Source organism: Lithobates pipiens, unplaced genomic scaffold (genome assembly GCF_037356315.1).
Source record: "Lithobates pipiens isolate NorthernLeopardFrog02 unplaced genomic scaffold, aLitPip1_a1.2 Scaffold_16, whole genome shotgun sequence".
Classification (NCBI taxonomy): domain Eukaryota; kingdom Metazoa; phylum Chordata; class Amphibia; order Anura; family Ranidae; genus Lithobates; species Lithobates pipiens.
Window position 1 is genome coordinate 436,032,577 of NW_027507748.1, and position 27,399 is coordinate 436,059,975.

A 27,399-nucleotide genomic window follows, 5' to 3' on the forward strand; every position below is an offset into this window, starting at 1 on the left:
ATCCCCGCTGAGCAGGAAGATGGAAATTACCTTCAAACTAAGCCTGTGCTGTCCCCTGAGCAGGCCGCGTTCATCTTCGCCCCTCTTCCTTCCAGGGCCACGGACTCCGGCTCTGTGACTAGCCAGAGTCGCGAGACATTACTCTCGCACATACACACGGGACCCGTCAGTCACGGCACACGTTGGGGGAAGAAACGGCACTGTGGTCCGTCTCTTCACAGCGCATGCGCCAATGATAACATAGGCGCACTACAAGTGAAATATCTCGTAAACAGTACACGTTTAGGAGATTTTTCCACTGCCTATTGGTAAGCCTTATCCTATAAAAGTCACCAAAAAGGGTTTACAACCACTTTAAGGTCTAAACCGCTGGCAACAAAAGTGAGTACACCTCTAAGTGAAAATGTCCAAATTGGGCCCAATTAGCCATTTTTCCTCCCCAATGTCATGTGACACATTAGTATTACAAGGTCCCAGGTGTGAATGGAGAGCAGGTGTGTTACATTTGGTGTTATCGCTCTCTCTCATACTGGTCATTAGAAGTTCAACATGGCACTTCATTTCAAAAAAACTCTGAGGATCTGAAAAAAAGAATTGTTGCTCTACATCAGTGTTTCTCAATTCCAGTCCTCATGGCCCACTAACAGGTCATGTTTTCAGGCTTTCCATTATTTTGCACAGGTGATTTGATCAGTTTCACTGCCTTAGTAATTACCCCAGCTGTTTCATCTGAGGGAAATCCTGAAAACATGACCTGTTAGTGGGCCATGAGGACTGGAATTGAGAAACACTGCTCTACATAAAGATGGCCTAGGCCAGTGATGGCGAACCTTGGCACTCCAGATGTTTTGGAACTACATTTCCCATGATGCTCAACCACACTGCAGAGTCCTTGAGCATCATGGGAAATGTAGTTCCAAAACATCAGGGGTGCCAAGGTTCGCCATCACTGGCCTAGGCTATAAGAAGATTGACAAGATCCAGAAACTGAGCTGCAGCATGGTCGCTGAGACCATACAGCAGTTTAAAAGGACAGGTTCCACTCAGAACAGGCCTCGCCATGGTCAACCAAAGAAGTTGAGTGCATGTGCTTAGCGTCATATCCAGAGGTTGTCTTTGGGAAATAGACATATGAGTGCTGCCAGCATTGCTGTAGAGGTTGGAGGGGTTGGGGGTCAGCTTGTTAGTGCTCAGACCATACGCCACACACTGAATCAAATTGGTCTGCATGGCTGTCATCCCAGAAGGAAGCCTCTTCTAAAGATGATGTACAAGAAAGCCCGCAATTTGCTAAAGAGCAGCAGACTAAGGACATAGATTGCTGGATCCATGTCTTGTGGTTTGATGAGACCAATATAAACTTAGTTTAGATGGGGTCAAGTGTGTGTGGCGGCAACCAGGTGAGGAGTACAAAGACAAGTGCGTCTTGCCCACAGTCAGGCATGGTGGTGGGAGTGTCATGGTCTGGGGCTGCATGAGTGCTGCCGGCACTGGGGACCTACAGTTCAATGAGGGAACCATGAATGCCAGCATGTACCGTGACATACTGAAGCAGAGCATGATCCCCTTGCTTCGGTGACTGGGCCACAGGGCAGTATTCCAACATGATAATGACCCCAAACACACCTCCAAGACAACCACTGCCTTGCTAAAGAAGAGGGTAAAGGTGATGGAGTGGCCAAGCATGTCTCCAGACCTAAACCCTATTGAGCATCTGTGGGGAATCCTCAAACCGAAGGTGGAGGAGCACAAAGTCTCTAACATCCACCAGCTCCATTGTGTCGTCATGGAGGAGTGGAAGAGGACTCCAGTGGCAACCTGTGAAGCTCTGGTGAAGTCCATGCCCAAGAGGGTAAAGGCAGTGCTGGAAAATAATGGTGACCACACAAAATATTTTGGGCCCAATTTAAATATTTTCACTTAGGGGTGTACTCACTTTTGTTACCAGCGGTTTAGACATTAATGGCTGTGTGTTACGTTATTTTGAGGGGACAGCAAATTCACACTGCCATACTCACTACTTTACATTGTAGCAAAGTGTAATTTCTTCAGTGCTGTCACATGAAAAGATATAATAAAATATTTACAAAAATGTGAGGGGTGTACTCACTTTTGTGAGATAATGTACCTTTTCTGAAGCCAATCCGATCTCCAGCAGCAGAAGCTCTGCAGATGACATGACCGACAATGACTGTGAAATGAATGGGGAGTGACGTCATCCATAGACTTACTATGGGGATTCCATTGTCAGATGTGTCCTTTGCACCCACCTCCACAGCGAAGCCGCAGCTGACAGCTCAGTGTGGTATCAGGTCAGATCAGCTTCAAAAAAGGTGCAAAATTAAAAAAATGGCTCTGGCAGCAAAAGGAAAACGGTAAATTGTACTTGAACAAGTGATAGGAAAATATATATTTTTTTGACTGGGTGGTAGTTAACCCAGTTTTGATTAGTATAGTTGTGCACTTGGTTTCTCCCTAAGCTCAGTGGGTTCATAGTTACTCACTGTTGTCAGTAGGTTTCACTTTATTAGGTTTCCCTACCAGAGTTATGAATGGATGAAGGAGCACGGGTAGCTCCTTTGGACAACAGCATTGGCAGTCAGTGATGTCGAACCTTGGCACCCCAGATGTTTTGGAACTACATTTCCCATGATGCTCATGGACTCTGCAGTGTAGTTGAGCATCCTGGGAAATGTAGTTCCAAGTCATCTGAGGTGCGAAGTTCACCATGACTGGTAGTGGAAGGTTAATGTTAGATGGACTAGCAGAAATACAAACACATTGAAGCTAAACTCCAGTCAATACTTTATAATTTGTTTCAGTGTTTTTCTTTTGGGACAAAGGCTAAAAACTTAACATTGTAAGCACCCTTGCTGGTGTTAAATGGTTTGCCTCATCTCTGTTATGGATTAATTCTGCTGGAGAGCTTGTTCTTTTGAAAAAAAAAAACTTAGAAGCTTGATCACCAGGTGAAAATAAAGGAAAGCAAGCCTAAAAAGAAAACAGTGCAGTATGGGAGGAAACACATGCAAATTTTGTTTAGTTAGTGTCCTGGCCAGCCTGTGCCCCACAAAGAACGCTTGCCAGTGTCGGTAAAAATGGAAGTCAGTGCCCACAACAGTGCCAATCAGTGTCCCATCAGTAATGCCTGTCAATGCCCTTCGGATGCCACTCAGTAATGCCTGTCAGTAGCTCCTCATCAGTGCTGCCTAACCAGTGCTATCTATGCCCATCAGTTTTTTCTTTCAAAATTGTTGGTCTTTTTTTGTCTATAGCACAAAAAATAAAAACTGCAGAGGTGATCAAATACTACTAAAAGCAAGCTCTATTTGTGGAAAGAAAATGACAAAAATTTTGTTTGGGTACAGTATTGCATGACCGTGCAATTGTCTTTCAAAGTGCGACAGCACTGAAAGCTGAAAACTGTCCTGGGCAGGACGGGGGTAGGGGGGGGGGGGAGTGCCTGGTATTGAAGTGGTTAAACTGAGGACCCCAGTGCTGCAAAGCAGGGGTGCTAATCACTAAGCCACCTTCCTTCCGTGTTTGGCTGATTCCATAAAAGCTGCTCTTGCTTCCTAACTGCAAAATTGTCAGAAAGTGAGTTATTCTGGCCTTTGCTGAAAGCATCATTTAGGTCTCATTCACATAGGGGGTGTCCCGTACAGCATGAATTGGCTGGCCACATCCACTCTGTATCAACAGGAGATAGAGGGGATGAAAAATATGTTGTTTCCCCGAAGGCTCTCGCCACTCCAGGCAGTGCTGTCTTGGCCTAGGCCAGTGATGGCGAACCTTGGCACCCCAGATGTTTTGGAACTACATTTCCCATGATGCTCATGCACACTGCAATGTAGTGGAGCATCATGGGAAATGTAGTTCCAAAACATCTGGAGTGCCAAGGTTCGCCATCACTGGCCTAGGCTGACAAGGCGCAGGCCTAGGGTGGCACTTTGAGGGGCGTGGCAAAAAAGCCGCCCCCCCCACAAAAAAAAAGCCCTCCATCTCCTCCTTAGTCCTCGCTCCTGCACAAATACAGTCCCCGATGGCTATAGGGTGAACTGGGCAGTGACTGACACCAGTTAAGGAGTGTACTTGGCCAGGGGGAGGGACTGGTACCCCATAAAGCAGTAAAAAGTTACTGGAAAAGGTGGTCTTGGATCAGCTGTACTTGAGTTGGGTAGGCTCGGCTGTGTTCAGATGGGGGGGGGGGCAGTCTTAGCTCCCCCCGACTTGGGCGGGCTTGGCTCTTTCGGTTTCCCTGGGCTCGGCTGTTCTCTTTCGGTTCCCCTCGGCTCGAGCAGGGGAGGGCAGTCTCAGTTCCCTTCGTCTCAGCTGTAGGACTCCTCAAAAGGACCTTTTAAGTGAAGGAGGTACCCTTACCTAGGAAAGCAGGGACAAAGCTATGAGTACCACATTATTAAGTAAGAAAAACTTTAACAGATTGAGAAGTAGCACAGATGGTAATTGTCAGCAGTAAAAATAGCAAAGAATTAGGGTCTAATATCACTTTGCATCTACAACAACCTTCAACCAGTCCATAGAGAAAATTTGAGCGTTAGCAATTTGAGCATCTCTTGATGCGTGAAGGAGGAGCTTCTTTGGCTAAATTATTTTGTTTAGGCAATGGGTCTGAAGATGTCCCATGGACAAGAATGTATTGTATCTAACGCAAGGCGTTGGCCTTGGGCAGCATTTTTCAGGGGGCGTTGCCTGTCCATTTGTGGTTGTACTGGGATAATACCTGCAGATGCAGGCATCACCCTGGTATCATTTTTTAGAGCCGGAGGTTGGCTGTCTTGTAATAGCAATCCAAACATCTTACTAGCCACATGATTGCTATTACAAGCAGCAGGAGGAGATGTCCCCCCTCCCGCCGCCTTCAGTGACTTTCTCGAGCTCTCCTGTCCCACCAACTTTTATCAGATGTTCATAACAGTAAACCAGAAGCAATAACATGACATCACTTCCAGTTTACTCGGAAACAACTGGTGCCAGTTTTTACACATATAAAGCATTCAAAAACACTGATCTTGGTGTTTTGAATGCTTTTAAGTGAAAAAGAGGGATTTAGGCTCTTACAGATCCCCAGATCTATCCATAAAGAGTACCTGTCACATGCCTATTGCTGTCACCAGGATGTTTACATTCCTGGTGACAGGAATAAAAGTGATAAAAAAAATTAAAGCAACAGTGTAAAAATACAAAAAAATAAAGTAAATTAATAATAAAGAAAAAAAAATTGAAAGTGCCCTCATCTTCCAGCGCAAAAGCGAACGCATGTGTTTGTCCCGCACGCACACAAACAGTGATTGTCCCACACATGTGAGGCATCACCGCAAACATCAGATCATGGGCAGTAATTCTATATATGGCACTTGGGCAAACCATGTCTCAGGGTCTGAGAAGGAAGTCACAGCTGTTCACTGTGAATGGCTGCAGCTTCCCTCTCAGACACTGAGACCAGAACGGTATACCACGACTGGGGTGGGACACAAATTTAGATGGGGGGGGGCGCCCGATATTTTAGTCTTGCCTAGGACAGCACAAAACCAAAATACACCACTGACTCCAGGGTAGAGGCTAAGAGGGCCATGATACATGAGGTCCATTCCCCCCCCTTGGGCCAACCTGTAGATGCTGTGTCAGCGTATGGATGGCTGCAGATAATGTCCGTCAGCGTTTTGCAGTGGTAATCTGGTATAGAGCGTCTATGCTCTAGGCATCCGGTCATATGTCAAGTTTACTGGCTATGGTGGCCTGTGAGTAAATTGAGAAGCAGGCTTGTCGAATCAGTCCCTATGGAGATGGTGGTGTGGGGTTAGCTCGTGCTGTTGCTGGAACGCACACGTGACCATGCGCTTCGTCACAGTCTTATAAATGAAGCCTTAGTGCGATGTGCTGATTTAACCTACATTCTGTTAGAATACACTAGGTATTAGTACTCCTTTAACCTCTTCAGCCCGGAAGGTTTTACCCCTTTTAAGGCCCGGTTCACACCGCTGCGGGGGGAGATCCGGATGTGATTCGCACAGCAAATCACATCCGATCTCCGTAGCGATGCGAGTTCAGCCATACAGATAGTATGGCTGAATTCGCAGCGCTCCCGCAGCAAACTCGCACAGGACCCTTTTTTGGGTCCGCAACAGAATCGGATCGCATGGGGGTTCACACCATGCGATCCGATTCCTGTGCGAGTCGGCAGATCGCACTGCGATATGCCGACGGATCTGGGGGTGTCATTAACATAACATTGACACTCCCAGCCGTCTGCATAGGGCAGTGTGAACTGCCGGCGGGAGGTGTGCGATGCGGGTAAACGCCGCGGATTCGCGGCATTCCCGCATCGCTATAGTGTGAACCCGGCCTAACTGACAATTGCGCGGTTGTGCGACGATGTATCCAAATACAATTGATGTCATTTTTTTTACCCACAAATAGAGCTTTCCTTTGGTGGTATTTGATCAACCTTTCGTTTTTTATTTTTTGCGCTATAAACAAAAAAGCAACAATTTTGAAAAAAAAAAATTACTTTTTTTTTTTTTTAACTTTCTGCTATAAAACATGTCCAATTAAAAAAAAAATGTAAAATCAAATTTCTTCATCAATTTAGACCAATATATATTCTGATACATATTTTTGATAAGAAAAAATCCCAATAAACATATATTGATTGGTTTGCGCAAGAGTTATTGTGTCTACAAACTATGCTGCATTTGTAATTTCCAAAAGCCAGTATAAAGGAATAGTAGTGGTAAAAAATTAATTTAAAGAAGCACTTGTGGGTTTAACCAATGTTGTTTTTTGTAAAATTCTCCTTTTAAGTGGGCATGTCCTGTGTCTGCATACTTTTGCTTATAGTTGTCCCTCAAAAAGTTGGGATGTATGCAATAAAGCCACTTTGCCGCAGTACAAGTGTGTTATGCAGTCGTCAGGTGCTTGAGTCTTCTTTGTCCTGGTAACTAACAGAGTGCAAGCAATTGTGGACTGAAAGCTGTCCCTGCTCCTAGACAGGTCGCACACCTCCCCTATACAACCAGCTACACAAACCATAACATCCTATTCAGGCGCGCGTTCCTTTTTCTCCTCGCGCATGCGTTTTATAAGCTGCTGTGTGGCTCATGAGCGCGCACGCCGGGGTTTGCCTTGGCTTACGTTACTGCCGGCTATTTCGTCAAAACAAGCTTTATTGACAAGGACATTGCCGTGCGGTCACTAACAGTATCGCCGTCTAGTAGTATTCCCGGTCCCATGTGAGAAGAGACGGGTTAGCGGTGTTCGCTGTATCGGTCGGCGGTGGCCTCACGATGAGTCTCGGCGGGAAGGAGCTGTCCAACCTCCTGGGCATCCTGACGGAGGAGGCCTGCAGCAACACGTTCGAGGGCCTGTCCACCGCCTTCCACCACTACTTCACCAAGGCCGACCATTTCCGGGTGGGCTCGGTGCTGGTGATGCTCCTGCAGCAGCCGGACCTCCTGCCCACCTCCCCGCAGCGCCTCACCGCCCTCTACCTGCTCTGGGAGATGTACCGTACCGAGCCCCTCGCCGCCAACCCCTTTGCCGCCATCTTCGCCCATCTGCTCAACCCCCCTGCCGGGGAGGAGGCCGAGAGGCTGCTGTCAGGTGAGGCACACAGCTCACACTCTAATGTCATCTCCCCCTTTAAGAATTCCTATCAGATCCCTCCAGGCAGCAGAGCAATGTTTACAAACACCCCATCTGGATTGTCAGATGTTGCAGATTCCCAGCATTCCTTTACATCTTTATTTTATTTACACCAGGAGATCCTGCCAGTAAGACATTTCCTGTCTGGGGTGACAACACTGCTGCATCTATGGAATGTTGTCTCCCTAGGCTGCTCTCCTGATTCCAGCTACAAACATGCCCTCCTCTCCATCTCCAATGCATGGGGGAGGCATTAGTAGTTTATATGCGATCAATAATAACCATATTTGATCAGCTTACAAGAAGTGACAAGAACACCAAGTTTCTGGCAAGATCAACAGGTATTTTCTGTTTTTACGAAAAATATTATTAGTCTTTAAAGTGGTTGTAAACCCTCCTGTGTCACGTTTACCTGTAGGTAAACCTAGAATAAGGCTTGCCTATAAGTAGTGCAAATATCTCCCAAACGTGCACCATTTAGGAGATATTTCCCTTGTAGTGCGCCGATTGATGTCATCGGTGCTTGCGCTGTAAAGAAACGGACCTCCGTGCCGTTTCTTCACTTGTGTGTGTGTCGTGACTGACGGCTCCCGCGTGCATGCGTGGGAGTGACATCACGTGGCTCCAGCCAGTCACAGAGCCGGAGTCCACGCCCCGGAAGGAAGAGGACAGAAGATGGATGCGGGGACATCGCGGGCTTCGATTGCGATGCATACTAGCCCATTATGCTTTTACTTTGCAGGGAACGTCAGAGGAAGAAACCCATCAGGGTTTACTTCCTGTTTAAGAAAGAGAAAAAAAAAACGAATGCAGCCGCCACATTTAAAGAGGAAGTAAACCCTGATGAGTTTACTTCCTCTTTCATTCCCTGCAAAGGTAAAGCATAATGGACTACTATGCATCGCGTAGTAGTCCATTATGTGTCACTTACCTGACACAGGAGCCAGCAAAGTCACCGCTGTCCCCTGTAGTCTGGCGCATCCATCTGCTCGGTGGGTCTTGCTGTCCCGCCACTGTCATTCGGCGAAGCCACGATGACGTCATTCCCGTGCATGCGCACGGGAGCCGCCACGTGCGGCATATTCGCCATTGACGGTGCTGCACTCGGTGCCTGTCTTTCGGCAAATCTCTCCTCAACCGTGTAGGTTTTGGAGATATTTCTTGGACCTACAGGTAAGCCTTAACCACTTGCTTACTGGGCACTTAAACCCCCCTCAGTCCCAGACCAATTTTCAGCTTTCAGCGCTGATGCACTTTGAATGACAATTGCGCGGGCATACAACACTGTACCCAAATGAAATTTTTATCATTTTTTTCCCGCAAATAGAGCTTTCTTTTGGTGGTATTTAATTACAGCTCGGAGTTTTATTTTTTGCTAAACAAACAAAAAAAGATGCAAAAAAAAATAAAATCATGTTTTAATAGTTTGTTATAAAATTTTGCAAACGGGTCATTTTTCTCCTTCATTGAAGTGCGCTGATTAGGCGGCACTGATGGGCTGCATTGGTGGGCACTGATGGGCTGCACTGGTGGGCACTGATGGGCTGCACTGGTGGGCACTGATGGGCTGCACTGGTGGGCACAGATGGGCATAGTTAAGGCGGCACTGATGGGCAAAGATGGGCACAGATAAGATGGCACGGATGGGCACTGATAGGTGGCTCTGATAGGTGGCACTGATGGGCGGCACTGCTGGGCACTGATGGGCGGCACTGGGGTGCAGCACCTTTGAGGCAGATTGTGGGCACTGCTGGGTGGCACTGTGGGCACTGCTGGGTGGCACTGTGGGCACTGCTGGGTGGCACTGTGGGCACTGCTGGGTGGCACTGTGGGCACTGCTGGGTGGCACTGACGGGGGGCAGGTGGGCACTGGCAGGGGGCAGGTGGTCGCTAGCAGGGCTGGCCTTGATCGGGACTGATCGGCTTTTTTTTTTTTCTCCTCGCGCTGTCAGCACGAGGAGGAATAATAGCCTATTACCAGCTCCGTTATATCACATGATCAGCTGTCATTGGCTGACAGCTGATCACGTGATAAGGGGTCGGAATCGACCCCTTGCACGGATCGGTGAGCAGGCGAGTCTCATGGACTCGCCGATCACAGAGCGTGGCGCGCGCGCCCCTCAGGGGGCGCGCAGGCCGCTCGTACACGGGACAACGTCAATAGACGTAGTCCCGGAAAAGGAGATCCGCGCTGTAGCAGTCAATTGACTATAGCGCGAATCTCAAGTGGTTAATCTAGGCTTACCTGTAGGTCAAAGTGTGTTGTAAGGGTTTACAACCACTTTAAGGACCAGTAAGCTGCAATAGAATACAGTTTTTGTTATTGATTTTGAGTTAACCCCTTCCTGTGCCATGTAGGCCTCTATCCATGAGGTCACATTTATTTATTACAGGTACTTTTATAGTGCTGTCAATTTACGCATTTACATGTATACATTGTACGTTCACATCAGTCCCTGCCCTCAAGGAGCTTACAACCTAAGGTCCCTAACTCGCATTAATTCTAGGGCTGAAACAACTAATCGATTATGAAAATATTAATCCACTAATCGGCCAGTAACATAATGGGGTTAAAAAAAAGGAGCCCTTTTTAGTACAAAAAGCACAAATAATCGCTACTGTAAATATTACTTTCACAGTTCTACAGTAAAAAAAATGAAGCCCTTACAATAGTGATTATTTGCTTTTTTTTTTTTTTTGTGCTATAAAAGGGATCATTTTTAGTTTTTTAGTTTTTTTAACCCCATTATGTTACTAAACGTCTTAGACCTGGTTCACATCTATGTGTTTTTGCAGAAACGCACTACAGTTCATTCACATGATTTCCTATGGGACACGTTCATGCAAAACGGTGCTTTTTTTTTGGTTCAATATACTTCAATAGAGAAGCTGCAGAGAAGCATGTAATGTGTTTTTGCAGCAATTTATGTTTTTTATTCTTCCCACCAACAAATTGGCCAAAAAAAAATGCAAACACGCAAATCGCAGCAAAATCACGTGTGCAAAAATCAAAACGCACAGCAGAAACAGATCAAACGCAAACTGCATAGGTGTGTACCGAGCCTTATGCTGGTTACATGGATCCATTTTCAGACGAGAATATTCAGACAAAAAATCTTTGTACATTCGCTGAATGAAAGAATGTTTTGAAATTCTCACTTGTTTTTAACATTGTTTTTAAAATGAATGTAATCTCTGAATGAAAATCACATACACTGTCTGAAAATTTCTTTGACCAAGCAGTTTTCTATTTCCAAATTTTCCCGTCACTGAGGTTAAAAATGAGCATCCATTTGACCCCACTAACGATTAGAAAATAGAACGAAAGTTCTTAAAATTACATCTTCTTTGTTTTTAATAAAAAAATAAAAATAAATCTCTATGAGTCTGAGATTTACCTGATTCACCCTCTAATAGTATATACGGTATATCTCCATTAATAGTATATACAGTATATCTCTTATGTCTGTTATTCTCAATGGATTAGATATTTTGCTCCCTAACCATAAGGTTGGTTAGTTATATTTACCACTGAGACAAGAATAAAATGCCTTTTTTTTTTTTTTTTAATTGACATAGTAACTAAATTATACGCCACACTTTTTTATTTTATTTTTTTAAGGTTATTAATCGAAACAATAATCGGCCAACTAATCGATTATGAAAATAATCGTTAGTTGCAGCCCTAATTCATTCATACACATAATGGGGCCAATTTAGACAAGAGTCGGTGAACCTACCAGCATGTCTTTGGCGTATGGGAGGAAACCTACACATAAACAGGGTATACATATTGTACATATTTGCATATCTGTGTTTGTGCTTAGTGGGCACTGCACAGCACTCTTTCAGCTGTCATTGAAGCAAGTTCCCATTTACCTGATTATTGCAATAGCCTCTGATTGGCTGTCATGGTGGCAGGTCACTTTATAGCCCACCTCTGAGTGTGTGTGTGCGTACATGTTTTTTTTTTTTTTTTTTATATTATTATTTCCCCCCATCCCCAAATAGTTTTCTTTTGGTAGCATTTGATCACCCCTGCATTTATTTTTTGTGCTATAAACAAACAAACAAAAAAAAACAACATTTATTACTTTCTGTTATTGAACCCATCCAATAAAAGTTGTAAAAAAAAAATATACACACACACACACACTTTGTAGATGCTATAAAATTAGCAAAAAACAATATACACCTATTTTTTTTTTTTGTTTTTTTTTTTACTAAAAATATGAACCAGAATTTTTTTTTTTTTTTTTTATATACACTAGTGATGGTGGCACTCAGCGATCTACAGGACTGCAATGATGCGGTTGACAATCTGACACTTTAGACACTTTGTGACATTAATACAATGCTCAGTGGCAAAAATTTTCACCGTCACTGTACTAATGACACGGCTGGGAAGGGGGTTAAACATCGAGGGCAATCAAGGGGTTACCTGAGTGCCTTACTAGTGTTTTTGTGTACACAGTGTGGTGTTTTTACTAAGGGACATGCTGGATTTTATTCCCTTTGCAGGGAAATAAAATCCAGCACATCCCCACTGACAGGATGGAGCTCTGCATTGTTTACATATGCAGAGCTCCGTCCAGTGTGTCTCCTCAGTGGACATCCATTGGCCAGCACCTGCTGATTGGCTGCTGCTGTGACTGATCACAGCAGAAGCAGCGTGTGCGCCCCCTACCCAGAAGTGCAGAATTGTGTGTGTGTGTGTGTGTGTGTGTGTGTATGTATATATCAGTAAATCTGTTATAGGGTGGCTGGCAAGTGGCTAAAAATGTGTGTGTGTGTGTGTAATACATTATATATTTATTTATATATATATATATATATATTATATTACACACACATTTTTAGCCACTTGCCAGCCACCCTATAACAGATTTACTGCTATATATACACACTGTCACACTGCAATTGCAGCAAACTGCATTATGTGAAACTTGTTGCCCATAAAAAGTTCAGTATCTATTTTTGGACGTCAAGCTTCGCGTTGTGCCATTTGAAATGCCCAGGTATGAATGCAGCCTTAGGGCTGACGCGAATAGTAGCAGCAGGAAACACATTTTGGGCTAGGAGCAGCTGCCAGCTCCATTCACTATAGTAACAGATGGCTGCTGCTGTTTGCACAGCCAGAGATTACCTGCAGTGATCGCTCCTGGATGCATACTAAGTGCTTTCAGTATCGATCACCGCAGGTAATTGCTGGGGCCTTGCAAAGAGCTGCAAAAAGCTGTGTCTGCCGATGACACGTCATAGTGAGTGGGGCCGGTGGTTGTTCAAAGCCACAGCAGGAATCTCCGTTGTAGCCTCAAGGATTGTTCTAGGTCAGGGTTGTGGTCAAAGATCAGGGTCAGTATATTTAGCATTTTATCACAGCTCACTGTATAGAAACCCCATGCCACGGTGTGTGTGATGCGCTGAATCGCGCATCACGGTGCCCCCTATCACAGTTGGGAATGGACAGCTGCCAGAGAGGTAAAGTGCTGTCCATAGTGTGAATTTGCCCTTAGCTTTCACCTGCACCAGCGCTAGACTGGAAGTCCCAGGGATATATTATACACACACACACACACTTCACTACTGGTGTTCCATCTCAATTCTCGGGTCTTCCACCTGATGTCCTGGAGGCTGAGCGTAGGATTTTTGAGGAAAGAGGGATGTTCAGAAAGGGGTATTAATGCATTTCTCCTTAGCTGTAAAGTGAATATCCGAAAACTATACACTAAAGTTTGGAAGGTGTTTTTATTCCATCCAAAAAAAAATTGGTACACATTCATACTTCATTCCTACAGTTCTGCATTAGCTCCAGGAGCTAAAAATATTTTGTTGCCCAGTACCTATACAGTGCAGGTGGTAGCCCTTTCTCGGTTTTCTGGAAATTTGATTGACAAAGATGCATCAAACCTCTTGTCTTGTATAGTGATCCGGCCCCTCCCCACCACTCCTAACAAGGTGTGTTTACTTGTTTATCCTTTTAAGTAGCTGTCCTGGAGGATCATTTGGGAAAACCATGATTGCACTTAGCGGTAATGGTGTTTCCGAGAACCTTCCAGGACAATGTCCATATTCCCACTCGCATGTTTTTGATTTAAAGGCTTTCACAGGTAAAAAAATGTGCATTTTATATATATATTTTTTTATTGGGAGTCTGTAAAGCCTTGCACCCCCAATTGGCAGATTGAGGGTGCAATGCCAGGTTCCAGATGACTGTCAGTAGAGCTGTCTGCCCATATCTCTGATATGGGCAGGCAATTACTGAATTACAGGGAGCTCAAAAAACGAGTTCAGTGCTAGTTAAAGTGGTTGTAAACCCTTACAAACCACTTTGACCTACAGGTAAGGTAAGCCTAGATTAAGGCTTACCTGTAGGTCCATGCAATATCTCCTAAACCTATATGGTTTAGGAGATATTTGACCAAAAACAGGCACCGCTGTCTACGGCGCATGCGCCGTAGACAGCGGCGCGCAGGCGCACTGAGCGCGGCATTCTCAGCGATGGAGCTGCCGCGCGTGTCGGCTCCCGTGCGCATGCGCAGGAGTGACGTCATCGCGGCTTCGCCGAATGACAGCGGCAGAGCTGCGAGACCCCACCAACAAGATGGATGCGGCGGACTACAGGGGACAGCGGCGACTTCGCTGGCTCCTGTGCCAGGTAAGTGACACATAATGGGCTACTATGCGATGCATAGTAGTCCATTATGCTTTGCCTTTGCAGGGAATGGAAGAGGAAGTAAACTCATCAGGGTTTACTTCCTCTTTAAGAACTGCAAGCTGTCAATTGCATTGGCTGACAGTAGTTGTAGTTCATTCATTCACAGAACTCTGAGAATGAATGGCGCTGTTTTTGAAATGTGACAATGGGTGCGAGGAGAAGAACCCCTGCCCGCTGTCACAATGGGGGGATTGGGTCAGTAGATGATTTAGTAACATGTTACACCTTAAATATGGGCTTAACATGCTATGAAAGGTGAATCTATTTTTTATTTATTTTTTAAAGCAATGATGTTTGGAATAGTTGCATTAGTGGATTAGGGGAAAGGAGGAGTTTGTGTTTGTGTGTGTTTTTTTTATTTTTTTATTTTTTTTTATCTTTCTGGTTTGTGGTTACTGTTAAAGGCAGAGCCAATTATCTCAAGTAGTTGTCCTGAAAGATTCTTGGAAATACAGTTACCGGTAAATGTTTTTGGTTTTCATGGGCATTTAACAAGCATTGTTGATGCTTTATCAACGCTTAAAAAACGCAACAAAAATGTGTTGAAAATATGTCATAAATGCTATAGGTGTGTTAACTACTTGGCGCCCACGCAATAGCTGAAAGATGGCTGCAGAGCGGGCCTTAGTTGCCAGGATGGTGTCCATAGACGCCATCCCTGCCACACCGAAATGCTTTACAAGCGTTTTAAAAATAGCGCCTGCAGAGTAGATGGCTGTCGGCTTTAGCAGAGGAGAGAGAATTCTCTGCATAGAAAGAATCGGGAAATACTTTTTTCTTGATCGCAACGGGGAAAAGAAATTGCAATAATGATTCTTCATGATTAATCGTGCAGTTCTATGGTCACTCCCATGTGAAAGCCTGAGTGCTCTCTCACTGGAATGGTGCGCCTGCGGGATGTTAAACGTTTTGCAAGCAGCATCTTTGGGGCGGATTAGTAGTGCAGGGGGGGGGGGGGGTTAAAATCGTGTTGCTTAAACAGTGGTAAAGCGATGCTAAAACTAGTTGCACTTTACTGCTACAGCCACCACCACCTCAGTGTGAAAGTGCTCTAAGTGTTAGTGTGTTGAGGTAGGCTAAAAAAAAAACGTAGCACTCTTGTTTCTGGGCCCTACTAAGGGTACAAATAACTATATGTGGTATCGATGCAATCATCAGGAGCAGGAGAATTTATTTTGAGTTCTTTGGTGGTTCACCTTTTCAGCAAAATATAAAAAGTTGAACTAACATCCCACATGCAGTTCAAGTACTCGCCGATACCAATTATCGATACTAGGGGTGCAATGGATCGTCACCCCGTTCGGATCGGCGCGCTCCACGCTCTCGGCCTTAGGAAAGCGACTTAGACCGCGGCATCGGCCTAGTTCCGAAGCGGCGGCCATCTTGGTGCACCCGTCGGAGCTCATCTGTAGAGCCCACAGCGCTGCTCTGTGACAAGTGCAGTTACAGCCATCCCTCCATACTCTGCCATACCCAGCCATGCTCAGCGATACTCGGCCATGCTCGGCCAATATTACAGTATGTATATTACAGTGGGACTATATGGTGATGGAATTTTCACAGGTTTTTGCAAATTATTTGCTGATCCGAAAAATGATCCAATCTGTGACTCTGATCCGAGGAACGATCCGATCCGTGAGGTTTTTGATCCGTTGCACCGCTAATCGATACCTATTTTAAGTGCCATGCTATATATATATATATATACACACACACACACACACACACACACACACACACACACACACACACACACACACACACACACACACACTACTTCAGATCAGTGCGATTTGGACCTCTGATTTCATTGCGTCGTCATTTAACCAAAGTCAGTGCAAGTCGCAATGGAATTGCAAAAAAGGTATTGGTCTTAGTATCGGAGAATTTGCACGAGTACGTGTGCAAATGCTAAGCATTGGCACTAATACTGGCATTGGTGTCAGTTCAAAGATGCCTATACTGATTTGTTCCACTATTTTAAAGTCTTCTAAAGGGTATCAAAACCAAAAAAAGTAATACAGTATATTGTGGATATGTGTGTGTGTGTGTGTGTGTGTGTATATAATATATATAAACACCATTGTCAGTAGAGCTGCACGATTAATCGTTAAAGAATCAAGATCCCGATTCTAACATCCTCCTGATCTTAAAGAATTTCTTTGATTTAAAAAAAAACGGGCAGCCTGCCAAGTTTCTCAGAAACATTGTAACATATAATTCTTTTAGATCAAAGGGATGAAATTCTTTCTGTAAATGAGGTCAATTTAACCATTTAACTGCTTCCCAACCGCCACATTTACGTTGGCAGAATGGTACAGGTGCACAAAAGGGCGTACCCATACGTCCCTTCGTAATCGCGGGTCCCTTTGATCGCCCCCTAGTGTTTAACCCCTTCCCTGCCAGTAACATTGGCACAGTAATCAGTGGCTGTTTTTAGTTCTGATGGCTGTATAAATGTCAATGGTCCCAAAATAGTGTGAAGTGTCCGATCTGTCCACCACAATCCCAATTAAAATCACAGATCACCGCCATAAGTAATAAAAAAAAAAAATATATAGTAAGAAAAATGCCATAAATCTATCCCTTATTTTGTAGACTATAACTTTTGCTCAAACCAATCAATATACTATACTATACTTATTGAAATTTTTTTTTTTTTTTTTTTTTCAAAAAATGTGTGTGTATATTCACATTATTTGCGCAGCGATCTCTCAAACACAGTTTTTTGGGGGAAAAAATACACTTTAATGAATTTAAAAAAACGAAACCGTAAAGTTAGCAATTTATTTGTATAATATGAAAGATAATGTTATGCCGTGAGGATCGTGATCTTTATTCTAAGCAAAAATATTGTGGTTCTCATTTTAGCCAGAAACGTGCAGCTTTACTTGTCAGTGTTAAATGGTTTGTCTCATCCCTCTAACTAGCACTTTTAAACCTCTTGATCTGTTAAAGGAAGTTGAAAAATAAGGCCCCTTTCACACATGTGGACATTATGTCCGTAATTCATCCATCCGTTTGCGGATGAAATACGGACATACATGCATCCCTATGGGATAGCGGGTGTCTGTGGATGAACATCCGCAGACACCCGCTATTGTCCGCCTCTGCTATTGTCCGATTCTGCAGACGGAGGAAAATCCTATTTTTCTATCCGTCTGCAGAGCGGATCGGATGAACACGGACAGACGGTCCATGCTCATCTGATCCCCCATAGAGGAGAGCGGAGAGCTGACAGGGTGGTCCCTGTACAGTGTGCCGGGACCGCCCTGTCCGCCGCCGGTTTAGCGGGGACAACGGAGGGATCCCCGCTGAGCGAGCGGATCATTACTGATCCGTCCCGTGTGAAAGGGGCCTAACACTGACAAGATGAACTGGTAATAAACCTAATTTTGGGGGAAGGGGCGTTGCCAGTGGCAGACTATATAGTAATGCATCATTTTTGATTTTACCCTAGTGGCACTTTAATGCCCAAGTGTCACATGCAACCCTATGGTACTTGTTGTGCAGTCTGTAATGGAAGGGACGAATTGAATTTGTGAACGGGTCACGCATCCCCAGTCATCTTTGTCTTCTGCAGCATGTCTCCAACCAAACCCGAATCATGTCCCCAGCATCTAACCATCTCCATTTATGTCTGCAGTTTCTGACGGGGCTCCTTAACATTACATATACTGAACATTTATGGACATCCCTTTGGTGGTGATCGGGGTCGTGGCTGAGACCCTCTTATACCTCTTAATTTGACAACCACTGTTCTGTTGTCATTTGTAGGCAGTTTATTAGCAAAATGCGAACATCGTCTATTAGACACAACCAATACCTGCCTCAATCTTTTATATGGGGGCTTTTCATTTTTTGAAATGGAATATAGAACAAGAACTTGTGCTTTGGGGCTAAATGCACTGGACTTTTTGAGGCGTTTGAGACCCTTTTTATTTTGAACTTTGAGTTGCTTGGCTTTCTTTGTCACAGCTGCTCCAGGATTCTAAGGTTGTTTCAGGCTAAGGCCCCTTTCATACAGGCTTTCCAATCGGGTCCGCCTGTCGTTTTTTTTTAGACGGACCTGATAGGAGCCTCCATTCACGCCTATGGAGTGGCGGATGTCATCGGTGACGTGTCTTCTGCTATCCGATACTGTGTGTGAAATCCAGGTGGATGGCAACCCTGTTTTTTCCTCTGTTGATCGGATGAAAATGGACAGGTGGTCCGTTTTTTCATCCGGTCTCCCCATAGAGGAGAGCAGGGCACTGACGGGTCCATCTCAGCACAGTGAGTGGAGAAGGACCTGTCATTCGCCTACTCAGCGGGGATCAGCAGATCGATCCCCCGCTGAGTAAGCAGACAAGCCCATGAAAGGACCCTAAAGAAGTTTCCCACTTTCTCCAGGAAAGTAGAAACCGGCATTTAGTTTAAATGATGGGATCGGTGTAATGGCTTCCAATTGTGGTAATATTTAGTGATTTGATAATGCTATAATGCAGACAATTTTGTTAACGATACCCAGATTGTTTCTGATATTTCTTGCATCTGAAATCTTTTTATCCTGTTTTGTAAAACTGTTATCCATAAGGGTTGAACATTGTTTAATAATGAGAAATGTCTTCTTTCTGCAGGTTTTCTGCCAGCAATTACACCACCTGAAAAATTCTTCCTTTCTCAGTTGATGTTGGCACCACCTAGAGAATTATTTAAAAAGACACCTAGACAGATTGCTGTCATTGATGTAGCAAACTTGGCGCAGCCAGTAGACATAAGTGGACTTCAGTTAGCGCTAGCAGGTAAGAAGCATGTGCCACTCTTAGCATTTTACGCTACTAAACCACCAGTTTGAAAGGAGAGCACTTGATGGGTTCTGATATAAATTGCAGATTGTTCTAGTTTAATTCTGTACCTCAGTGTTGTAACTCGTAGAGGTTACACTCATACTGAGTACGTCTTATTTCTTTTCTTTATTAGAGAAATAAAAAGAGGTAAATATGACAGTGGCTCTGAATAACTATCAAATTCCTTTTTTAAAAGTAAACAAATTGCTCAATGATTTAAATGAGCCCATACTTTTCCTGATGATGACTTTGAGTGTGTGTGTATATAATTTTATTATTATTTAAAAAAAATTTAATATATATATATATATATATATAATATATATATATACTTTTTTTTTTTTTTTTTATGATATTTTTTTTTTTTTTTTTTTATAGAACGGCAGTCTGAACTTCCAACTCAGAGTAAGGCCAGTTTCCCAAGCATCCTAAGTGATCCTGATCCAGACTCCTCCAATTCTGGTTTCGACAGTTCTGTTGCTTCTCAAATTACCGAAGCTTTGGTCAGTGGTCCAAAGCCACCAATTGAAAGTATGTAACTTTTTTTCATATCACAGTGACCATGTTTTGGATATCATTGTGTGGTCATTGAGTGATATAAGTTATGAGAATAAAATGCATTTTCTTTTACTGAAATGTGCAAAATAAAGTCATACAATTTTTGGATATCTTTAATAGTTTTGGGCTTTGTATTTCTTTATTATATTGGTAAGTTTCTCAGTGTAGCTCATTAATTATTATTTTTTTTTTTTTTCTTTTAGGCCACTTCCGTCCAGAATTTATACGTCCCCCTCCTCCTTTACACATCTGCGACGATGAGCTTGCTTGGTTGAATCCCATTGAACCTGATCATGCCATCAAATGGGACAAATCAATGTGTGTAAAGAACAGCACTGGTGTAGAAATTAAGCGCATCATGGCCAAGGCATTTAAAAGTCCACTGTCCTCTCCTCAGCAGACACAGGTATTTGCTTCCTATATTATTTATAGATAAGATTTCATTGTCTGTGTAATAGATTTTTTGCAGTGTCTTTCTACTTTGCTTTGGCTTTGCTTCTAGCTTCTGGCTTTTGATGTTGCGTTGATCCAAGGCAAGTTTATTCACCCAGTGGTTGGTTAAAACATTCTGAGCCATGGCTATAGAGCATCTTTTTCCACCAAGCTTAGATGGGTGCACTGCAGAGAAAGTCACACTGGGTAGATCTCTGAATTGCTATCAAACAAGTTGATCTTGGTACAACGGCTGTGTGCAGGTGATAAAGGTCTCCAAGGAATCACTGGGCTTAATTGTAAAGGTTATTATACACAGAATTGCATTTTGGTTAAATGCAGACTGATAGAACAACCCATTATCTTCTTATTTCTCTGGTGTTCTCAGTTTTGCCTCCCTTAGCCATTATGGAGCTAAGCAAGAAAGTATCACTACTGCAATAAGAGGCCACTTTAGATGAGATATAGTAGATATGGTCTGTCTAGACATGGATTGTGTAACCCTGTTTTACTATATATTAGCATAGAACTAGATGGGAAGAACTTCAGTCTCCAAGGCTGGGTTCACATTGATTCAAATTGGATGCGGTTTTCCCCGCATCCAATTCGCATGACAGGAAAGTGTGACCGGCTCTCAATGGAGGCGGTTCACACAGCTCCTGGGCGGCCACGATCCACATTGGAAAAGGATCCTGTGCGTCTTTGACTCTGTTTCCGGTGTGAATTCAGGCAAAAATTCAGACCTGAGTCGCAGCTGAATCGGCGAACAGGGATGCACCATGGCTGCATCAGTATGAACCCAGCCTAATACTTTGACAAAAGTATCTGTTTGTAATGATAAGGGTGATTTTTGAGCTTTTTTTTTTTTTTTTATTTTTTTTTTTCCAATTCTTTCTTACCCACTGTCTTTTAGTAGTATTGCAGCACTCACCAGGCCAGTTTACAAATCTTTTTAGGCCAGATTCCTGCAAACCTACTTTGGTTCACATACATTGTGTGTCCGTAACTTTGCAGGCGAAATTTTACCTTTTTTTTTTTTTCTTTGTTTTTTTTTTCCTTTTGAAATTCCAATGTTATGCTTAAACAAAACCAATTTACTTATTAAACAATTAATTGTTCTTTCCCTCAGCTCCTTGCAGAGTTAGAAAAAGACCCTAAGCTGGTTTATCACATTGGCCTCACTCCTGCCAAGCTTCCAGACCTGGTAGAAAACAATCCCTTGGTTGCAATTGAAATGTTGTTAAAGCTGATGCAGTCAAGTCAGATTACAGAGTATTTCTCTGTTCTGGTCAACATGGACATGTCGTTACATTCAATGGAAGTAGTTAATCGGTGAGTTATATCAGTATTTATTTTTTTAACCACTTCAATACAGGGCACTTTTGTACCTTCCTGCCCAGGCCAATTTTCAGCTTTCAGTGCTGTCACTTTTTAAATGACAATTGCACGGTCATGCTACACTGTACCCAAACTAAACTTTTAGAATTTTGTTCCCACAAATAGAGCTTTCTTTTGGTGTTATTTCATCACCTCTGCGGTTTTTATTTTTTGCTAAACGAATAAGAAAATATTGCAAATTTTGAGGGGGAAAAAAAGTTTTTTGTTAGAAATATTGTTAATACGTTTTCTCCTTCAATGATGGGCACTGATGAGCTGCACTGGTAAGGTGGTACCAATGAGGTGACACTGATGATAGGCACTGATAGGCTGCACTGATGGGCACCAAAAGGCTGCACTGATGACTGGCACTGGATTTCACTGATGGGTATCACTGGCAGGCATTATTCAATGGCACTGATTGGCAGCTGCCTGGGCACTGATGGCCTGGTGGTCTAGCGTGGCATCCCTGGTGGTCCTGGGCAGGCATTCGAGGGGGGACTGTGCTGATAAAACAATCAGCACAGACCCCCCTCCACCCCCCCCCCCCGTCAGGAGAGCAGCCGATCGGCTCTTCTCTACTTGCATCTGTCAGATGCGAGTGAGGAAAAAGCCGAGCAACGGCTCTTCCTGTTTACATTGTGATCAACTGTGATTGGACACAGCTGATCACATGGTAAAGAGTCTCTGTCAGAGACTCTTTACCTAGATCGGAAGTTGTGGTGTGTCAGACTGACACACCACAACAACAATCGCCGTGATGCGTGCCCCCTAGGGGCGTACAGCTGCTTGATATCCTGGTGACATCATATGACGTCCGGTCAGGCTATCTCAACCACTTTGCTGACTTCATATTGCTATATGGCGGGCGGCAAGTGGTTTATTGGCTTATCTTTGTTGTGGCTGATTTTTGTCAATTAAATTCCTTACTGTTGCTATAATATTTACACATCTGGGAACTGAAATCGTGTGGGTGGGCATTGCTTTAGTGGAGAGGACTAAGTATGACCTTTCCCCATTGCTACCTTCTGGTAATTTGCTAGATTCAGTAGGTTGGACAAACTCAGGTTCTTTAAAGTGACACCAAAGGCTCGGGTTGTTTGTTATTTAAAAAAAAATAAAAAATGTTATACTTACCTGCTCTGTGCAATGGTTTTGCACAAAGCAGCTCAGATCCTCCTTCTCCTCTTGTGTCCTCCGCCGGCACTCCTTGGGGGCCCCCCCCCCCTGCTGAGTGCCCCCAGAGCAAACTGCCTTCTCGCTCCGAAGCCGTGTGTGTGGGTGGGTAGGGTGCTGCACATTGAAGGTGTGCGTGGGTGTTGTGTGTGTGTTTTGTTTTTTTTTTTTTTTTTTTTTTTTTTTTACCTTGCATAGACTGCATAGACTGCATGCAGGCAAAAAACCTTCAGCCTTTAGAACCACTTTTAAGTTTCATCCAAGACTCTATGAACGTGGCCATGCAAGGGATATATCCACATGCATGTAGAGAAGGAATGCTGACTAGAATGCCTGTGCTTCTCCATAACTCTGTCTACCAACTCAGTCTAAAGGACTTCTCATGGGCTACGTTCCTGCAGCTTTGGCACCTGAAAAGGACCAGCTTGCAGGTTAGACGCATGTTAAAGGTCCTGTTTATCAGAATATTATAAAAAAAAAAAAATTATGCCTAGAACTTGGCTTTACCAGAAGCTTGTATTGTGCGAAATATGAGTTAACCTGGAATAAGCAGGCATATCAGTAAGGTCAGTGTGTAGTGGAAACCCTTGTTCCAGGTCACCGACTGAAGCATTTCCTTGGGGCAAGTTTTCCTTTAAAGTGTGTGTGTGTGTGTATATGTATGTGTGTGTGTAAAAAAAAAAAAAAAAAAATATATATATATATATATATATATATATATATATATATATATATATATATATATATATATATATATATATATATATATATATATATATATATATAATCTCGGGGTATAACACGCACCCCAAGTTTAGGAGGGCATTTTAAGGAAAAAGTTTTAGGAGGGAAGTTTTAAGGGAAAAAAAACTTGCATTTAAATGGCAGTCAATGCAGCCTTATCAGTGTGCATCTGCAGCCTTGTCCATCTTTGCAGAATGATCAGTGCCATTTGCAGCTTGCCCAGCGCTGTTTGCAGCTTTGCAGTGTCATTTGCAGCTTGCCCAAGTTTAAATTTTCCGCCGCCGAGACAGACCGAGCGAGCGCTGCCAAAAAAGACTGAGCCGACTTGCTCGGCTCCGCTCGTAGTCCCGCCTCCCTGCTGTTTCTCTAGCGAGCGCTGCCGGAAAAGACCGAGCCGTCTGACTGTGTATTCGGCTGGGCTCCGCTCGCAGTCCCGCCCAGTATGGGCGAGACTGCAAGCCGAGTACACAGTACAGTCGGCTCTGTCTTTTTCGGCAGTGCTCGCTAGAGAAACGGCAGGGAGGCGGGACTACGAGCGGAGCCGAGCAATCGGCTCTGTATTTTTGACTCGCAGACAGTGGGGATTGGCGTATAACACGCATCCACGACTTCCCCTGATTTTAAGGGGGGAAAAAAGTGCGTGTTATACGCCGATAAATACTGTATGTGTGTGTGTGTGTGTGTGTATATGTATATGTGTGTATATGTATGTATATATATATATAATAATATAATTAGGGCTGAAACGATTAATCGACATCATCGATAATGAAAATCGTTGTCAACGATTTTCATTATCGATTAGTCGGTCCGCACCATGCGATCCGCGGAGCGGTCCGTGGCTGCGGCCTTAGGAAAGGCCGCGGCTTCGGCCTAGCTCCGGAGCTGGCGGCCATCTTGGCACACCCGGCGGCGGTGTTGTATTGTAACCCCGTCACTTCCGGTGCGGCTCCGTTGTGTAGTGTCATATTTTGCTGCCCATCACAGAATGCTACGGAAGTGACGTTGCCGCCAGAAATTGCGTACTGCGCATAGCGTTCCAAACACTCGTGCCGTGCGTTCCAACATAGTTTCAGCAATACTGTTCAGCGAAACCATCACATAATGTTACGGAAGTGACGTTACAGACAACACAAACACTGGGCCGTGCGTTACAACACTAATACTTCCCTTGTTACCTAGTATCATTATTTACCAACCATGCTGAGCTACGTGCCGTGTTAGGTTCTGCATTGCTGGGACTTGTAGTGCCTATCCTGAGCTACATGCTTCAATGTTCAGTGTCCTCATCCTTATCCCTGTGCTTCAATGTTCAGTGTCCTCATCCTTATCCCTGTGCTTCAATGTTCAGTGTCCTCATCCCTATCCCCGAGCTTCAATGTTCAGTGTCCTCATCGAAGCAGGGGGATAGGGATGAGGACACTGAACATTGAAGCCCGGGGATAGGGATGAGGACACTGAACATTGAAGCACGGGGATAAGGATGAGGACACTGAACATTGAAGCATGTAGCTCAGGATAGGCACTACAAGTCCCAGCAATGCAGAACCTAACACGGCACGTAGCTCAGCATGGTTGGTAAATAATGATACTAGGTAACAAGGGAAGTATTAGTGTTGTAACGCACGGCCCAGTGTTTGTGTTGTCTGTAACGTCACTTCCGTAACATTATGTGATGGTTTCGCTGAACCGTATTGCCGAAACTATGTTGGAACGCACGGCGCGAGTGTTTGGAACGCTATGCGCAGTACGCAATTTCTGGCGGCAACGTCACTTCCGTAGCATTCTGTGATAGGCAGCAAAATATGACACTACACCGTCACTGAAACAGCTGACGGCGGCCCTTTACCGCGCATGCGCCACTTCAATGCTATTAACAGCGCATGCGCAGGATATTTCTTTAGCGGCAGAGAAAGTATGGACTGAAGCGGGCGGAGACTTGCGGGCGGGCGGAGTTGGACAGATAATAACAGAAAAAAGGGGGTTTGCGCTATGGATAAGCTGCAAAAGAATGGTGGATATAAGAGGGCTGCCACTACCCCAGGCTCGCAACAAAAAGTTGGAACAGTATACCAATGTTATAAATACAGGTAGTAAAAGCGCTCTACTCTGATGTTTTATAACCCCAGGAAATGTAAAATATACAAAAATTAAAATGAAATTAGTGGGTGTGTTTTTGTAAAATCTGTGCAATGTGCAAATCTTGTTAATTAGAGGACTAATATTTGCATTATTGTATCTGCACAATTTAAATTCAATTGTGACAAGCGTTCTTTCATATATATATATATATATATATATATATATTTTTAATAGTATTGGCTTTTTTATTTAGTCATTGTGCACTCTGAGATATATATTCATCACGTGGTCTAATTTATAGATCAACATTTGATAATTGATTCATTTTTACATTGTGCGTTTATTTTTCATATTGTGCGTTTTTTTTTTTTCTTTTTTTTAATAATATGATTTTATCCGATTAATCGAAAAATAATCGGCCGATTAATCGATAATATATATGTGTATGTATGTGTATACACACACACACACACACACACACACGTACATACAATCTCTATCTCCATCCAGTGAAGGTGATGCACAGAGATAAAGCAAATCCTCTTGCATAAAGTTGTACCTGTTGATCTACTGTCTTCTCTGATTAAAGTCCAGCATTTATATAGTCTGTATGAGCAGTCAGAGAAAAGGGAGTGGAAAGCTGATATGATACTGCAGAGCCCAGTGTGGAGAGGTCTGAGCTGATTGAAGGGTAGGGACAACTCCCCCCCTCCCCCTGAGCTGAGGTTTTCAATTTGTCAATCAGCTCTTCCTTCCCTATAATTTATTTAAATTTTTTTTCGCTTGGTGTTAGAAAAACGTCAAAAGGGATTAATGTCGATGGCAAAGAAACGGAGCAGCTAAAACAACTGACACTTGGTTCTATTGAAGAGGAAGTGAACCCTGATGGGTTTACATCCTCGTTGTCTCCATGCAAAGGTAAAGCATAATGGGTTAGTATGCATCGCATAGTAGCCCATTATGTGTCACTTACCTGACCCAGGAGCCAGCGATGTCACCGCTGTCCCCTGTAGCACAATGCGTCCATCTTCTTCCGGATATTTTTGCTCCAGCCACTCACAGCACTGGAGCAGCGATGACATCGCTCCCGCGCATGCGCACGGGAGCCGCCACTAACTGCATATCACTGGTAGCAGCGGCTTGCTCAGTGCACCTGCGTGCCGCTGTCTACGGCACATGCGCCGTAGACAGCGGTGCTTGTCTTTTTGCAAATATTTCCTAAACCGCAGAGATTTAGGAGATATTTCATGAACCTACATGTAAGCCTTAATCTAGGCTTGCCTGTAGGTCAAAGTGGTCTGTAAGGGTCAGTTCACACTGGGACGACTTGTCAGACGACTTAGCCGCCTGGCAAGTAGTGCCCCGTTCTGTACAATGGAACCATTCTAATCAGAGCGACACAAGTCGCTCTGACTTAGAAAAAGGTTCCTGTAGGACTTTGGGGGCGACTTGCATTGACTTCTATATAGAAGTCGTTTTGCAAATCGCCACAGCGGTCGTGTCCAGGTCGCCTTAGGCAGTCATAATTGAGAAAGGTAAACACTATAGTGGTATATGCTTTGTTCATATTTCTTACAAAGGGTTTTTATTAAGATTGTAAAGGCATATACAGTTGTGCTCATAAGTTTACATAATGTTATGATTTCTTGGCCATTTTTCAGAGAATATGAATAACACAAACTTTTCTTTCTCTCATGGTTAGTGTTTAGCTGAAACCATTTATTATCAATCAACTGTGTTTACTCTTTTAAAATCATAATCGCAGCAGAAACTACACAAATGACCCTGATCAAAAGTTTACATATCCCAGTTCTTAATAAA

General features: G+C 43.8%; 1 protein-coding gene across 2 annotated transcripts in view; it reads left to right on the forward strand.

Annotated features, from left to right (window-relative positions):
- The first annotated feature begins 7,160 nt into the window (after positions 1 to 7,160).
- CNOT11 (CCR4-NOT transcription complex subunit 11) overlaps positions 7,161 to 27,399 on the forward strand; it is a 36,345-nt gene continuing 16,106 nt past the window's right edge. The window contains exons 1-5 of one of the 2 annotated variants that reach the window (XM_077482649.1): positions 7,161 to 7,620; positions 19,000 to 19,164; positions 19,588 to 19,740; positions 19,971 to 20,173; positions 21,329 to 21,531. In XM_077482649.1, the coding sequence (XP_077338775.1) occupies positions 7,305 to 7,620; positions 19,000 to 19,164; positions 19,588 to 19,740; positions 19,971 to 20,173; positions 21,329 to 21,531 (1,040 nt within the window). In that variant the 5' untranslated portion in view covers positions 7,161 to 7,304. The remainder of the gene's footprint in view (positions 7,621 to 18,999; positions 19,165 to 19,587; positions 19,741 to 19,970; positions 20,174 to 21,328; positions 21,532 to 27,399) is intronic. The other variant, XM_077482648.1, reaches the window with a different exon arrangement.